General features: G+C 34.7%; 2 protein-coding genes across 2 annotated transcripts; both read left to right on the forward strand.

Annotated features, from left to right (window-relative positions):
- Positions 1–2,052: 2,052 nt before the first annotated feature.
- Positions 2,053–8,068, forward strand: LOC138331483 (tyrosinase-like protein). Its single transcript, XM_069279147.1, has 4 exons — positions 2,053–2,126; positions 4,728–5,297; positions 5,908–6,035; positions 6,757–8,068. The coding sequence occupies exons 2-4, from the start codon at positions 4,728–4,730 to the stop codon at positions 7,532–7,534; spliced, it is 1,476 nt and encodes a 491-aa protein (XP_069135248.1). The 5' UTR covers positions 2,053–2,126; the 3' UTR covers positions 7,535–8,068.
- Positions 8,069–11,450: 3,382 nt separating this feature from the next.
- On the forward strand, positions 11,451–16,321 carry LOC138330533 (tyrosinase-like protein 1). Its single transcript, XM_069278099.1, has 4 exons — positions 11,451–11,456; positions 12,117–12,695; positions 14,391–14,518; positions 14,984–16,321. Exons 1-4 carry the CDS (start codon positions 11,451–11,453, stop codon positions 15,801–15,803), a joined length of 1,533 nt encoding a protein of 510 aa, XP_069134200.1. The 3' UTR covers positions 15,804–16,321.
- The last annotated feature ends 2,002 nt before the right edge of the window (positions 16,322–18,323 follow it).

Raw genomic sequence — 18,323 nt, forward strand, 5'->3', positions numbered from 1 at the left:
TATAAGAGCTTTTATTGTGTTTTCGCTTTATATAAACAACACATCCATTGTCTTTGATATGCGAATGTTTGTTAAACTCACTAGTTATCTTTACTTCATCAGCTATGTAACAAACCATTTTGAAAACATGATTTAACTATTAATACAGTCAAAGCTGTCTATAAAGATCACTCAATGGACCAAAACAAAATGGTCTATGTAGCCGAATGGCCGTTATACATAGCGCAAACTGTGTTACAATTGACAATTTGGGACCCCGAGAAAGTGGTCTTATTAAGTAGAGGGTCGTCCTACAGAGGTGGTCGCTATAATATATTTCAGGGATGAAAATAACGAGAGTAATAAATCAAAACCTATAGCATCGAGGATGACAATATTGATGTCAGGAATATCATAGAGATAATTTGCGATTTCAGGTTTAATACCCTGTTAAAACTAGTGATATTTGTATATGCCTATACCTAATTTTGGCAAAATATGCACAAAATTGTACAGATTAACCTTCAAGAAAAACAATATCAGTAATTTTCCATCATATCCTGGTAACAGTTATATAACGAACTTTGAGCAGAAAAATTCGACTAGATATCCGTAAATACTCCTTTGGATTAAGAATCATCGATGTTTTGAACGTCCTTTCGGAGTCAGTTATTCAGTCACTACGGGTCAAAACATGCATTTGGACAGTCATTGGTAAAGTTTAGATAGCATCTAATTCTCTTTTCTAGCTACATTTTTTAGCGGAAGTCACATTCAATTTCATCATTATATGTAATATTACTAAACTGACATGGACAAAGAAAGTGTCCATTAAAATTTAATTTTCCGCAAACCTACAGGTGTAATACTTGCTGTTCTCGGGCAATGCACTCATGTCGCCTAAAACTGTATATTATGTCTACTCATGCAATACAACCCCGTGACTTCACTGCGTCAATAAGATTACTGTTTCTTCGGTAAAATTTGAGCTTCATTTCTAGGAAACAGGCTGGTTATGCTGTAAAGGATGCAAACAGCAGGATTTGCTTAAAAAATATCACGCAATTTTCACATATGCAGAATTTACTTACAGTCGTGGCTTTCTTAGATCTTTTCACTGCATATTTCAAAATGGCGGGATATCATTGTAAAGTTCCAATAAAAAAGTCCGGTAAGAGAGAAAAATTCCCTTTCATTTGTGGATATGAAAGATAGGAATATTCTACTCTCAGGATCACAAAATTTTGTAAAACTCTCGGCAAGCCTCGGGTTTTACTACATTTTGTGATCCTTGGGTAGTATATTGCTATCTTTCATATCCACATATGAAAGAGTCGTATGGTATCCTTTTGCCAAGGAAAAGAAAAGAAAGTGTTTCAACTACATATTTTTGTTTTTTGTTTTGTTTTATTTTTTTTCTCGTCAACAAATGATAATATGATGAGATTCAAGGTATTGCCTTCATCAGAATAACATCTGAATTGGGGTAATTACAATGACACAACATTCTGGTGTCAAAATGTCACTTACCGATGAAAATGTATGTAGAAAAACATAATTACTCTTTATTCATAGCGACCTCTGTCAGGAATATAACGTCCACTAAATAAATGCCTCTCACCGACAATACATGTAACATAAAATATACGTTGGTAAGAGGATATCTTAACGTGAATAAACTGGTGTACCATGTTTTGAAAATTTGCGTGCATTATATATATTCATATTTTAATAAGGGGCTTTAATGGGAGATCGTTTTCATACCAAAACTAATTAATTAATCAAGTAATTAATTACGACACAATTTCCTTTGCTTTATGTGGAGAATGAGAAAAAGAAATTTCACAAATTTAGTATTTGAGTCAATATCCATCTTTTTTAAATGTCCTTGAACATCGCATTTGTTGTTTAAAAAATAACATAAGAAATAAATAAGGTTGTTAATGAACTCGAATTTAGCAATTCGTGCTAGGGGAAAAGATTAATTAATTCTGTAGGTTAGACTAGTTTCAACTCAACTGTCCAAAGCTGAGAGAGGATAATTAATCAACGATGTGTTTCCTTGACAGATAGTAGGAAGCCTTTAAAAGTCTCAGGTTTTCATAAACTCTTACAAAGAGGGATATGCTTCCAGACAAGTAACAAAGGTAAGAGAACGGAAACTGTTTAATGAATTTCTTCATTTATTTTTCCTTAAGGTGAACATGAGAACCATCGTCATTTTAGCAAACATTTATTTTGTTACCGTTATTTTGTTTGGTTCATATTAAGTTGATATTGTTTTTATTAAAATAAATATCAATTAATAGAAATTAGACAATATAGCATTCCTATTTAAAACACCTACACATTGAAACATAAAGAAGATAACTCCAATACTAAAATATTCTTATCTGAAATACATAAATGTTGCATAGTGTAACAAAAACTATTTTTGGAATATTAACTAAATTTGTCATTTATAACTTACGAAATTCATATCAATTAAGAGAACACTACTATCGTTTACAATTATCTCAAAGTTCATTTTTTCCTTCTACTATACATCTTTGGAATGTTTTAGACTATTCCCCTTCCATAAATTCTTTTAAACTCAATATAATGAAATCCATGAAAACAAATACAAACTTTAATTTTCCTTTTGCAACATATGGACCAAGAAAACTTCATATCATCCATTGTCGTCTAAGAAACCGAGCAAGTTCCCTAAATTATGACCTTTTTTGGGGGAAATCTTACCGATTCTGCATATTGTCAGTGTGGACATTCCTGTGAGGATAGCTATAACTTCTTTATTGTTTGCCCTCTGTATGGCAATCATCGAGCAATTCTCAACACTGAGTTATCAATGTAAGAAGGCGCCATTAACGTTGAAATTATATGCAAAGGTGATCTTAACATTTCAATCATCAATAACATGACATTATAAAATATTTCTCAAATCTCTCGAAGATTTTCATGCGATTATAAGTTATTGAAAGATTGTCTAAATTATTGCATTTACTTGAATTATCGATCCCATCCTTTACTTCTAGTACTATCTCAAAAGGATTGCTCAGCTTCAGTATCAGTTAACTGGCCCTGCATTATTGAAACAAATTGAAATATAGATTTATTTAAAAATACAAACAAGAATTATAATATTATATACGTATCGGAACAAGACAGAAACATAATAGAAATAAATTAAAAATCGCACAAAAGTTTAAATATTTATTTTCAAGATTTCAGTATTAAAATAAATATTGAGCATAGCTTCATATGAGACTGAAAAGGTTTTTAAAACAGAAAGGAGTAGCAATATTTGGACACTCTGTATATGAATTATGATTTTATAATAATATGTTTGCTTTAATGATTGGTCATATTGGCTTTCCTGGTTTCCTCAAACAATTAGACCTATCCCGAGCTTTCCATGATAATCACACCCAATAAAGTACTCTTTGCAAACATGATCTTCATATGCAGTTTTCAAGCATAATTTTCCATTGGAGTCCAGGCCTATCATCATCATCAGAAAGTCATACTATCTTCTCTAGGTGAAATATTTTCAATCAATATGAAAAAAATCCCCTGTCTAATCTCAATTTTCCTATCTCAATTTGACTGTAAAGTTTTAAGCGCTAAGAGCATGAACTGTTTCAATCGTCTCTATTTTCTCCAATTGGACCCCTTAATGATTATCAAGATCCAATTGCGTTGTAATTATCATAAAGGCAGTGGATAAATATATATATATGTTCTTTTTGGCCCAAATTGACAAATTATGTTGCTTCACAATACTTGGGCGTTCAGAAGAAGTATTAAATACTTATTCCCAGTCCTACACCGTTACAAAAATTAAACAAAAACTGTTCATGTTCTCAAACTTTAATATATGGAAAATTTGGACATGGTATTCATTCAAATCTACAGAAACAAACTTTCATGTTAATACGAATTCATTTTAATACAAAAACGCATTAGGTATTGATATGACTGAAGGCAAGGCATTAAAGGGCGCCGCCAGATGTTTCAGTAAGCATTAATTATGCAACGTTTAAAAGTTCAATGTATTGAAATAACGGAGCCAAATTTTCTGTTTATTTTTTATTCATATATTCACACTCTATCTTTTTCCCAAACCCCCCATTTGAGAAGGAAACCTACATAAGAGAAGAAAGAAACTTTTTTCCGTAATAGATTTGGTCGTTTTTGGCCAGGTAATTATATTGGACGGAAGTCTATCACTTGAACGCTTTTAAATAAAGAGCAACAGCACTGAGCTTCTGCTGGATGATGATTACGTTCGTCGGATCTTAAAAGCATTTGAATCGCTTGATTATACATGTATAATGAGCTTACTTCAAGCATCGCATTCACGCTGATGGGATCCCCCCCCTATATTTTCATGTATGCGTTACTTTAGAAGTGCTTCGTACTTCGTGCCCTTCACGAAGGGCTGCGCCCTTATTATGCATTGTTCTATATATCTGTTATTTTTCAATATATACGAATATGTGTACTTTCCAGACGAAGTATGCCTCAGCACATTTGATACTTCCTGTATTTCTTGATAATATGAAATATCATGGCAGTAACAAACAGAATATACCGCAGTCTCCCAAAACATACACACACAACAAATATATGGAAGGTAGTCATTTTTAAATGACTTCAGCAGCCAATATGTCATAAAATAATATATATGTCAACCAAACGAACCATTTATGGAATCGTTATTTCTGTATGCTTTTTGTTCGTCTTAGATGATGAAGGCCATGGCGGGTTTGGTATTAGCCTGTGTGGCGGGATTTATGGTGATTTCTGTCCGTGGACAACTATCACAGCCTTCAGCTATCGGAAATTGTGAACAATTTCGTGATCAACGAGGACAATTCCAAATAACAGAAAATGATGAAAGCATGTACTGCTTCCATAGAGGCCTTTACGAATCCGTCATCGTTGAATTCTCCTTAGCCGAAGCCCCGGAGATGTACACCCAGTCACTACTGAAAAATGCCTTGTCAAGGTGTATCACAGGTAGGCAGAGAAAACCAAAGACTAACCAATCCACAACCAAAGCCAAGCCAGCAGCAGCGAAAGCAGGAACACCTGCAAAACCCCAGAAGGTCTGCAAATCAAGGAAGTGCAGAAGAGCGCGTTACAGGAAACGTGTTAAAAGAACTGCAGTCGAGACTCAGCCTATAAGGGTACGGGTAAAGAGACAAAGCAGGAGCCGAGGCAAATGTGATTGGATACGAAAAGAGGTCCGGACATTGTCGAGGCCGGAATGGGAGAAATTTACTAGACGAATGAACATCCTGAAGAGACAAATCGTAAGTCGGACATTGCCAAACATTTCTACAGTTAACGTCAACAGCAGAATTGAATTAGCAGAATAATTATTTAAAATCAACAGTCTTGGCATTCAATAGCACCATTATTATCACGTCATTGCAAAATTCCAATGTCAGTGTTGTGATAAATGCTATATAATTTTCGTATTTAACGGTAAAACATTACTCGAGAATATCTAAGAACTACACTATGTTCATACAATTGGATAAATTAGTAACTAAACAAACATAATAGCAATGGTTATTAGGTCAGAAATGAAGAGTTTCTCGTGGTGACCAAGTGGTTAAGATGTCTCGGACATATTGCCACTAGCCCTCCATCCTAAGTCGCGAGTTCGAATCCTATGTGGGGCAGTTGCAGTTCTGACAGCTGGTCGGTGGTTTTTTCTCTGAATACTCCTGTTTCCTCCACTATCAAACCAAACACGTCCTTACATAACCATGACTGATAAGAGGGCGTAAAACTAAACAAACCAAATGAAGACTTGATTTGATCTTTACAGGATTTGAACCTGCTTCATTTGTTGATCAGGTATAAAATAGCTATATGATTGGATATTCGTTTAATTTTCTTGGTATCAAATTACAGTCAATTCCTGGATCTGGCTCCTTTATCCCTTATGACATCATCTCCGACATGCATCGTGGTTCGCCGAACCTTGACGGCGCTTATGGTGGACCTGGCTTCCCCGGCTGGAATAGATTGTATCTCCTCGTGTAAGTACATCTGTAACGAGCATTTTCAAAGGCTTAGAAAATTATCACATCATAACGTAAAACTGATGATGTCGTTTGTAACACCGTCTTTGATTGGCTGACAGTCTTAGTTTTGTGTTATATATCCATAAAATCTAATGTTCCTATGTGTGGGTATTAAGTGTTACGTAATTGTTTCCCTCAACAAAATATGCAGTTATGAACATGGCATAACAATCAAAACCTAGCTACAGTAGCCAATAACTGTAATATATGTGATTTTTAAAGAATGAAAAATGCGGAATACATGTGGTATAGCTAAGGCCGTCAAGAGGTATAAGTACTGCAGTAAACGAACCAATTTTCTCTCATAACTACGAGTGTAATACTGTGCAATACACTCACGTCGACTGACGCTGTATTGCAGGATTGCCCACGTAACACAGTCTCACGATGTCACGGGGTCAACTTAATTATTTTCTCGGTTAAATGTCAAGGCAAGCCTCGGTTTTTGTTTAATATTTTAAACTCCCTCCCAAGTAGACTATTTCTATCCTTCGTATCTACAAATGAAAGATTCTTATAAGCTAGGATGGTGAAATGTATTATTGTTCTTTACGAATGTATTTGAAAAAGAAGACGAAATACAGAATAGTTTCCCGGCATAAATACTGAAGTTAATGAACTAACGAAACATATCAGTAAACATCTTACAAAGAAAAAGGAATTCTTTTCTTTTCAGAATTGAGGCTGCCCTTGGAATGCCCGTACCCTACTGGGACAGTAGGAAAGACTTCGATATGGATGAACCTACTCAGTCCGTTCTGTGGACAGACCTCTTTTACGGTCCCGGGGTTGGCATCGTGGATTCAGGGCCATTCGCGGGATGGATAACATCAGACAAGACTTCACTGAGGCGTGATATAGGCACTGGAGGTAGCCTCATGAGCCAGTGCATGGTGGAGCAACTCTTAAAATCTAAAAACCACGGTCCTTTCGTTGAACCAACACTTAGGAGCATCTCGTTAGAAAAGTATCAATCCGGAGTTCATCGTTGGGTGGGTGAGCAACTCTCGCTTCGCAGAACTGCATCCCAGGATCCAATATTTTTTCTTCACCGCAGTTTTGTTGATTATATATGGCGGATGTTTAGGGACACATTGCGGAGCAAATACATCAAACCGTCATTGGATTATCCTGAGAAAGGATCGTCTGCGCATGACCCCACCATGTGGATGCTTCCGTTTGGTAATCTTCCGAACACTGTAGGCTATAGTGACTTTATTGAGCGACTTACGGAATTTGGTGACTCGCCAGCTTGTCCTAAATGTGGCAACAGCGAGTTCTTAATATGCGACACTGTACTTAACAGATGCAAATCGAAGGCCAAGGTCATCATGGACAAGGCTGTTGCTGCCGAGACGCGGGAGTATCGAAGACAGGCCCTGGCACCAAAGCTCCGCGGGAAAAAATTCAAACCTGTCGAAAGCGACCCTAGAACTCAAGGAAACCCTTTTTAGAAAATAACACCAGCATGGAATGTACTCCCGGACTTTTCTAGTGGATAAAAACTGGACATTTGTAGGGCACACGATACCAAATTTGTGTCTGGGAGCACTGGGGAGTTTAAAGCAATGATTAGTCATGGAAAATAATATGATAATAACGTTCTTGACAATCCAGTTACACTGATTCCTCACAGTTTTAATTTATTGAACATCGTGTCCTTTTGTAGCGATGAAATATATCCTTCTTCAATTGGTTAATAGGTGTTAGAATTGCATAAAGTTAAAAATTGTTATAGAGATATTAATCATTCGTGGAAGCAGTAAATGAATTACATATATCATGTATCATGTCTACTGTTGTAACTACGTGGGACAGGCACATGTAACGGCGCGCGTTACTTGTTATGCAAAATAATTTTAAACGAATTTTTAAATGTCATGGCTTATTTAATTAGATTTGACAGGGTCGTGTGTGATCTATCCTGACTGCATATTATATAACACATACGTAATTTGATATTAAAAGTCCCAATGACATAAGATTAACTCCGTCGTTGCTTTCAATTTATGCTTGGGTGTCATCCCTGGTGTTGCGATATAATTAGATGGGACAAATAAAGCAGTGAGATAGAAAACAAAACCATCTTAGCTACATTTGTGTTCCTTTTTGCTTTAAATTATAATACATAATTTGTTCTTTGAATACAACAGCGTCATTGGCAGCAAACTTGTTTAAAAAGTGGTTACCGCATTTCCACCATTGAATCACGAGTTCATTAGTGTTTGGCACGATATCTATTATCTTAAAAATCGATTGTTAGATGTAACTTTGGTTCTAACGGTACCATGGCAACATCCAACAAATCACTGCTAAGGCAATGAATGAAATGTCACTTTGATATCAAGACTTAAAATGGTTGATTGTAATGTGTTAACATAGATGTTAGAATTGTGTTGGTTAACTCACTTGTCCGACACGAGTTCATTCATAACCACACATGTAAACACCTCAGGACAGGCTCCAGGATCAAGAAACAATCTTAGACTTAGCCAATCAAATTTCCTGTAACTTTCTGTAACGTTACCTTTGATTGGCCAAGTTTAACCTGAAGACAGTTTTGGACTTAAGATTGGTTCATGATCTGATCCGGGGCGTTTTTATAACTCAACAGCTACGATTGTGAAATATTTTGGCTTGGAGTTGGTATACTTTCAGTTTAAACAATATTTTATAGAATTAGAAAACGACCTTAAAGCTAGCTTAGATCAATTTATCTATTGTAGATTTGTACATACAATGTATACATCTTAAAACAAGACGTAGAAATTAAATATTGCATAATAGACTAATTAAATTAAAAAGGAATTAATTGCATGATATCCTCTCACCTTTGACACAACGACAGACACAGTATTTTGATATGAATAAGAGAGTGTTATGAATTGGCAAAATATTCTAATATAAGACTCTGACGCTCTTTTACAGGACACGCGCCGTAAACTGGCTATACACATTTCCTAATTAATGCATTGTCTATGCATTTGCATATTCATATCACACCATCATGAACAGGAATGATTCAGAGAACATCGTAATAGCATTCGTTGCGTTCATGTCGTCGCGTCATAAACTTTATGACAGAAGCGGTGACCGTTTGAACGTCAAATTACCTGTTGAATTCAACTAATTTAAATGTCAGTAATAAATGTCCAAATGGCTGTTCAATCTAATGTAGAAACACTGCAGGTAATTACGCGTCAAATTTGCTATTGATTATAATTTATTGAATGTCTGTAATGGCTTTTCAATATGATGTTTGAATCTAACATAATTCAACATAATGTTTGTTTCAATCTAACAAGCTGTTGAATATATAACTTCTTGGATGTTTGTAATTAAAATCAAAATGCTGTTCAATCTAATGTTTGAACCTAACCTAATTTAATGTAATGGTGGCTTCAATCTAACAAGCTGTTGAATCTATACTTTTTGGAAGTTTGTAATAAAAATAAAAAAGGCTGTTCAATCTAAAGAAGTACCGGTAGTAATGTCGGTATTTGGGCGTCACATTGGCTGTTGAATCTAACTTCTTGGATTTTTGTAATTAAGATCAAATTGGAATCTCATGAATTTCAGTGTCAATGATAAATGTCAAGTGTATTGTTATATCATACGGATTGTAGCTGTTTATAAAACACATAATCTTACAGACACTATAGGTAAATACAGTACAAGATAAGCATTACGATTTGACAAGAGATTGCTGTAGGTCTGTAATGTTACAAAGAGGACGATGTAAACATTTAATGTGCTTTCGTGTCACTGCGACGCTTAGACATACGTCGGCTAGGTATGAATTTATAATTGTGACAGCTTATGAATTTTCTAATCAGTCCCATCCCCTATACTCCAGGTGTTCCTATCAATGTAGTTACATCATTATCTCTGGAATATTCCATTGTAAAACTGAAAGCTCTGTTTGCGACAACAAATGGGACATCAAAAGAATCGAATAACGAAAACTTTGAAGTTTGGCGTCGATACCTGTAATCTTCAAAAGTCTTTATAAATCTACGATTAATCAGGGGTTTTTCTCCTGAAATGCCTTCAATTTTACTATAGCATATCCAAGGGGCAGTGAATATAGCCCATGGAATATCAAGGATGTACCATTCTAATTGCAGTTCTCAACCATATCATTGCTTATTGTTTTCCTTGCCATAGAATTTATTTCAATCCTTCATATCCCTCTAAATATAAATTTAAAAAGAAATAAGCCGATGTCAAGAAGATCATTTTTCATTTTTTCCATTTACCTTTACTCGACGAATTAATCGCACCTAATTTCTCATTCATTTATTCAAATAAAATATCAGTGACGCAATATTTACCTATATATTAGTGAGCAACTCTTTCTATTCAACATCGATGTCTGAGAAAGAAAAACTTCAAAAAATCAAAATTTTAAACTTTTTCTTATCCATTTGTGTGGGTTTTTTTTTTTTTTTTTTTTTTTTTTTACATTTTCCAAAGATCTAATATTTGAATTTATTTCTAAGACAAACCTACCGTTGTAAAGATGTCTATATTATAAGGTAATAATTTTTACCGAAAATGAGTTAATTTAAAACTGTTAATAATGTATGATAAATATCATGCGTTACGTGGAGTATGGTCTAGATAAACAGTTGTAAATAAAACGTATGCGTGTCTTTACACCAAAACTAAAAAGCATGGCATATCAACATTTGCAAAAACTATCTGTCCCTCAACATCCATTACAGTAGCCACCTAAATAATAAGCCAAATTTATATTCAGGGCCCAGTTGTTGTATTTTAAATTTCTGAACTTTAAGGATTATTTTACTCAAAATATTCTCCATAGAAGAAAAGCATTGCATGAGATATAAATTTTTCTCAACTTCTATTATACTTTTCTATGACGAATTGTCGTTAAGGAATTCATAAAAGTTAAAGAACGGTCAACTTGATGAAAGTAAGGTCAGCGAGTAAGCCTTTTGGATTAGTATGATCAACCTCAATTCAGTTTGATATTTCGGGAGTGTATGCTTCTGTATAACAGTGTAAAATTGACGAATAGACTTTAAATACCTTTTAAACCAAGAAAAGATAAATGTGTTATGAGGGTCTAAAGCAGTGAATGTCGTCCTGAAATCACTTCAGATGCTGACGTTCAACAAGATGTGCCCGAATGAAGGCAAGAAGCGTTACATTTCTGTAGAAGTGTTTGGTAAGACCAAACAGCGAGTGATACCTATATATATATCAGACGAAATAAATCAGTTGTATATGTATGTTGCTGACTGAAATAAAATGATTAGCAGTGATACGTCCTTGGCAGTCCATATTAAATGTATGCGGCTATAATCATATCATGACGAAAACCTACACACAACCTCCGGCACGATGAAGGTAAAACAAATTGGCGTTTTGTATTAATATACCACTCGTTTGTACATTAATAGGCTGTGCTGCTGAATAATATGTCAAATGTAATGCGGAACAGTCTCAAAATACCTTACAAAGACAATACAGTGAAGCACGAATTACGAATTAACAGCGAATAAATTATATGTGCGACACAAGAAAAACATCAAACTTTAATTAGATGTTATTATTTCCCATGCTATCTTATCATACTTTTTAGAAATTGGTATCTTTTCAAATATTTCGGACAAACTTAGATATGTCTTGTTTTGGAAAATTTTGTAGATAGATTGCTTTTTGTGATTGTAGATAGAACTAAATGAAACACTATTTCATATGAATTGCAAGAATAAACATCGAGTTTTATATTCTTATTAATTTTATGGAATTATATTAGTAGCTATTATTCAAAAAATAAATGTAACACAACGATATACGTAATTAGGGGCGAGTTAAAATCCAATATAGAACAACTGCCAGACTGCGACCGCTGGCTGATGGTTTACCTTCGGGTACCCCGGCTTTCTTCCACCATCTAATGCTGGCACATTAGTTAATTACCCTGGATGTTAATAGGAAGTTTAACTAGTCGAACAAAACCATTCTTTTTACATATGAATCTACGTTTAATTTTTGATATTTCAGCCCGCGACTGGTTTGTTAATTACTGGGATAAGCATTCTTTTCATCAGAGGTCAATATCAATATAGTATTAGTCGCGATCGGAAATGTCAACAATATATTGGTAGTCATGGCAACATTGAAATAACGCAAGAAGACGACAGTGTGTTTTGTTTTCATCAACATCTGTATCAATCCGCGCTTGACGCTTCACCCACAGATGCTATGCTTCTGTACATTCGCGAACTTCTATGGAAATCCTTGTCACGTTGTCATGGTAATGGTTCTGAAGAATGGCGACAATGGCTTACAAAAGAAAAAGTATGCAATAATGGAACATGTAGGATGGAGGAACGAAGAATAAATATATGTAAGAAAGGACAAAATGAAAGTAAAACGAAAGCAACGACTAGTAAGGGTTGTAGAATGAATAATGCAGATAATGGAAATAGTAATAATACGTGTGAGGTAAGGCGAACAAATCATACCAAAGCTGAGAAGAAAGCACATCACTGCAGCTGGATACGGAAAGAAGTGAGAGCAATGAACAGATCTGAATGGACGCAATTTGTAAATAGACTCAACATCCTGAAGGAAGCAATTGTAAGTATAGTCCTTGTATATATAGTGCAATAATTACGACCAAAATTAAATCAGAAGTTATCATTAATTAAAGTTCGATAAAATTGTCACATCATTGTAGATATATGTATGCCCTGATGGTAAAGGATGAGAAACCACGTGATTCGTTATAATAGACGGATTAATTCCAGAAAATACACTTGTTCAATATCGTAGAAATCTTGGGTGTGATAATTTAGATTATTTTGCACGCCTTCAGTAATGTAACATCATGTTTAGCTAAAATACATTTACAAATGTTGTACAAGATGTTTTATAATGGTTTTGAGCACAAACATGCTTCTGAATAGAATTTATTTAAAATTGTAAAATTATGTTTTGTCAACCTTAAAGCAATATTATGTTTTCACGGATCTAATATTTAGACTATCATAATGTAAGCGTACATATTATACGATTTTCACATATCAGGGTTTTTCTTACCATATATTGTGTGGTATTTAAATTTAATTGCGATAATTGCCTATCTGTATAATCATAATGTGGAAGTAATGCGATTGCGCAAATTCGTCATAATTGCGCTAACCTGTTCAAACCCGATTTTGCGCAGAAATAGATTGCGTCAAGTTTACAAAATTTCCTTGTTCAACGCATTCCTTGTACACAGTTAATTTGCAAAGTAATATATCTGACACATCAGTTGATTTGCAAAGTAATTTACCTGACACATTAGTTGATTTGCAAAGTAATAGATCAAATACATAAATATGGTATTTATTAGAGATAAAATTATCATGTTAAGTGTATATTACTAGTACTATATGGATAGGCAAACCAATGCATTTTTCTTCAAGAATACCTTGATGCATTTTTAGCTGAAATCTTCCTTTTGCCAACCTTCTGGCTTGTTTTCTATTAAAAAAACTACTATAAGATTTTATACGATATTACATTATCATTATCAATCAGTGCAAACACAGAAATGAAGATTGCTGACATAACAAATAGGCTGTCTATCATTACCAATCACAATATTCCCAACCTACTAAATGACGAAAACCTACCTTTGGATCCACTACATTCCTCTCCAACCTCACTCTTGACATCGCACATCTCCGTATCTACGTTTTGGATCTGTCAAAGGTCATATAAACAAGAGCACATATAAATATAGTATCCGTTTCAGGAACGTTTCAAAAAGGAATCAATATAAAATTATACACTTGTTTCATTGGTACATAGAGTACAGTCATTTTTTCAATAATTTTTGCCTGCCGACATTCTAATGTTTCTATCATGACGTCACAATGAGTTTCTATGAAAATCGCTCCAGGTCATATTACACTAGTAACATATGCTGAAAAATATTACACTTGCGAAATTACCAGATATCATGCGGATTATGTGATAAACTGCGTATATATTGTATAAACCAAATTGTTTCCCCTTAGATTTCTTTTTTTTTTCCAAATTTCTTTGTTAGGGAAAAACATGAAAGTTAATCGTCGCAAATTCGTCGCATATAAGAAATAAATTCAAGGTAAGTCAAAGTTCACAAAAATTAGATCTATAGTTCACAACGAATCGCTTCGAAAATAAATTTGTTTATATTGCATCAAAGTTTACTTCAGCAATTAACTCTAGTCAACAACTACTTAAGATTCAATTTTCTTAACATCTTACCGTCGCTCTTGTTCTTTGTTTTGTTCTCTATAGCCTGTGCGAGGACACAGGTCGTTCGTGCCATATGACGTCATCTCTGACCTCCACAGAAGTAACGAATCGCTCCACTCGTCACATGGAGGCCCTAACTTTCTTGGCTGGCACAGGATGTATCTTCTGTTGTGAGTAGCTCTGAGTGAAGTTATACTCGCTGAAACACTTTGTCTGAAAGCATAACATATCAATTACGTGCATTTAAAAAGAAATTATTGTCAAAATCGTGCTTGTAATTGAAATGTAAGTGATTTCTTATTATGATATACTGTATAACATAAAATGTTCATGCATACTTGCTTTTGTGGTTTGGAACTTGGAAAGAAACTCGTGAGTAGAGCTATTTGTGGTTGAACAAGACAAAGTTAAAAGTTATTCCTTATTCTGAATAACGATTAATAACAATTGTTTATTTCTAACGACAAAGACTAAGAAGAGAATACTCAAATCAATATTTGATCGACAAGTTGTCTCGAGTATAAAATCTTTCTAAGTAGATATCCTCATTGGTCGCTGTCATAACAAACAAATTCAACATTATCTTATCGTCGGTATAAGTTTGACCTCTGATTGTATTATTTTGGCTGTTCCAGACTTGAAGCCGCCATTGGAGTCCCTATCCCTTACTGGGACAGCCGACTCGACTACGACATGACTGATCCAACAGACTCTATTTTATGGACGTCAGAATTTTTCGGTCCTGGTTTCGGATTAGAAGATTCCGGTCCATTCGCAAACTGGAAAACTCCGGACAATGAATCCTTGGTGAGAAACATAGGAAACAATGGCAGCCTTGTGTCGTCAGATATGGTTAAAACCATCTTACGATACAGACGACACTCACGGGCTGTGGAACCAATCCTTAACTCTATAGAGGATATTCACGAAGGTCCTCACCGCTGGGTGGACGGTCAGATGTCCAGTCTGGAAACCGCTCCACAAGATCCGATCTTCTTCCTCCATCATAGTTTTATAGATTACATTTGGTACATGTTCCGGAAAAAACTTCGGAAACGGGGAGAAATCAACCCAGCACTGGATTACCCATGTAAAGGTCCGGAGTCTCACCATTCATATGCTACCATGTTTCCTTATGGGAACCTCCCCAATATCTATGGTTATAGTGACCATTTGGAAAGCCTGACACATTACGTTCCCTCTCCGAAGTGTCCGGACTGCGGAAACAGTGCTTATCTTTATTGTGACCACGGTATTAGACGATGCAAGTCAAAAGCAGTCACGGCACAAACAAGTAACATCAGAAATGAGAAAATTAAGAAAATTCGATATAGAATACGTGCAATCGGAATTATTCACCTGGGACGAAAGTTTGAACTTCATATAATTGACCAACGAACTCGAGGGGATACTTTGACCTTCTTACCATTGATAGATAGAGTGGTAAATGTATAGATCACATCTAAATTACGTTAGATGCTTTAGAATGTTTTTTTTTTTTTTTTTTTTTTTTTGAGTGAAATGTCACATCGCTAAGTGTGTAAATGATATATCGTCTGATTCTCTATTTAAGCACAAATTTGATACCAGGTGTGTCGACTGTTTTCATGAAATTCACTTGTGGCTGCTGTTAAGGGAGAGCCAGAACTCGTTGATAAAAATTAATTATTCAAACAGGTATGCAATATGTCCCGTATCACACATTTACATTTATTTTATCAACGAAGAAGCTCAAACACTTATATCATTACTTCCCGAACAATTTTAAGGACAAAAGTGTTATTTTGTAAATATATCTGGTTGTGACGGCAAAGGCTTTATAACTAAAAAAAATATCGTAAATTGTCAGTCCAGTAAGTCCCAAAATCCAATATGCACATCTTGTACCCAATGCTGTAATTCCTTTCTTTGCACATAGAGGATAGAGATTATTAACATTTTCGCCGAGATGATCCCGTATGTACTCGATGGGGTTCTTTTTATGTGCGACGACTGCCAAATGAATCACATCAGTCAACCCTGGGTATAGACTACTTTGCACAACTCCAGAACGATATGGAGCCTAGCATATTGTCAAAATGAGAATCCACTAATTTTCGAGGACATCGTCTCTATATTTCTGACACGTCACGTTGCCAAGAAGAACTGTATGTCCGGATTACAGTTGTTGGAGATGCATGACTGAGCACTGCAAAGGACTACAGTCCCATAAACATCTCTGTTCATATTAATCGTCTTCCTGGACGTTTGCGTTCAATAACAGAACCGAGAGTACGGTTTTCAGTGCAATACACGCACATTGATGAAGTGATGTACCCAAAATTGTTACATATGTTTCGTAGACCTCGCTGTTCCTCACATCAATTGTTTGCAATTTTTCATCTTAATGTAACTTTTGCCTTGTTCTTGTCCTCTTGCCATTTGCACTGTGAAGGTCATCAGACATGAGCTGTATAACTATAGCGTCCAGTACCAAAATCCATTCTACAACAACTTCAGGCACGCAAACCAAATTTTTGTTATGAAACCCTGGAAAGCATGTATTACTTTAGATGGTAAGGAAAAGATTCATGTATCATATTTGAACAAAAAATAAGGATATATGGACATGCTACTTAAATATGCTCTATCGCTGATAGAGTATAAACAGTATTTATAAATTGGACAATAAGTGATGTTTATTCTTGTATATATATAATCAACACAAAAATACATATAAAATAATTTGTTTTGCTGTTGTTGTCTGCGCAATAAGAACATCATTCAATATAGGGCATGGTGCCATGGATTTTGTTCGGGGCGCATGTAATTATTTTCTAAATAGTTTTATTTTGGAATAAAATAAGAAGCTCAAACTTTTCAATGATGGTAATAGTTTACAGCAAATAACTTTTGTTACTGACGAAAAATACTAATTTGTCTGCTTCTTTTATTTATTGAATATCCTTTATGCTCTGTCGACGGTGTAGCATCTTTAAAGATGATCCACCGCCGACAGAGCATAAAGGATATTCATGAAATTTTGAACAATGATTATTGTATTATCGTAAATATATATATATATGTCTAATTAACACAAAAAGTAATATGAAATAATTTATTTTGTTTTTGGTGCATGCGCAATCAGTACTTCATTCCATATAGGATATAGTGCCACGGAATTTTTTCGGGATGCAATTAATTATTTTTAATATTTTTAACTTGAAGTAAAATTAGAAGCTCATACTTTTCAATGTTGGTAATGGTGTAAAATAAGTAACTTTTGTAATTGAACAAAAATACTAAATCGTCTTCTCCTATTTTTGATAGCGCATAAATACCATTTGTCGGCGGTGGAGCAACTTTTGTCTTGGAGTATACATGTATTAGTGGTAATTATTGCTGTGTATCATAGTCATTTGTTAACGTCATGTCGTCACACATCATGTTTATTTAAATACGTACCAGGTCATGTTCCACTGGCGACATACACAGGACCATATGTAGTGCATTTATACACTGATTATCCCGAAGGATGTGCATTCAATATTCATTTGCATTTTCGTTTGTGAATAGAACGTGTGTCGCCAATCTAATTAATTAACTCATCAATATCAACCTTATGACTAGAATCTTGCACAATTTTTCAGATATGTTGTATGTACATTTTTATAGCACAGCAGTTGTGACAATTATTTACCTAATTAAATGATTCACGTCGTGATGATTATAATGAGATAATTAGGTGCAAGAATACTTAATATGACCACAGGCGTTTCGCTCTATAGATATTTGTCTCTATGCATATGACACAGTACTACATATACATATAGAGAAAAATATCTATACAGCCATACGCCTGTGATATGACAGCTTACTATCACCCATAATTTACATTCTTTAATTAACATATATACATCCACGTTCGTACCTAAAGAACTTCATATATTCTATGTTAAAGGTCAATACACAGTTATATCCACACCTGTGACCCAC

Source organism: Argopecten irradians, chromosome 9, assembly GCF_041381155.1.
Source record: "Argopecten irradians isolate NY chromosome 9, Ai_NY, whole genome shotgun sequence".
Taxonomy (NCBI): Eukaryota; Metazoa; Mollusca; class Bivalvia; order Pectinida; family Pectinidae; genus Argopecten; species Argopecten irradians.

Bases quoted from the DNA above. Each gene is read 5' to 3' on its own strand.
- LOC138331483 (XM_069279147.1), top strand. From the start codon at position 4,728: ATGATGAAGGCCATGGCGGGTTTGGTATTAGCCTGTGTGGCGGGATTT. The intron at 5,298-5,907 runs GTAAGTCGGACA...ATCAAATTACAG, and splicing joins ACATCCTGAAGAGACAAATC to TCAATTCCTGGATCTGGCTC. The intron at 6,036-6,756 runs GTAAGTACATCT...TTTTCTTTTCAG, and splicing joins AATAGATTGTATCTCCTCGT to AATTGAGGCTGCCCTTGGAA.
- LOC138330533 (XM_069278099.1), top strand. The intron at 12,696-14,390 runs GTAAGTATAGTC...TGTTCTCTATAG, and splicing joins ACATCCTGAAGGAAGCAATT to CCTGTGCGAGGACACAGGTC. The intron at 14,519-14,983 runs GTGAGTAGCTCT...TGGCTGTTCCAG, and splicing joins CACAGGATGTATCTTCTGTT to ACTTGAAGCCGCCATTGGAG.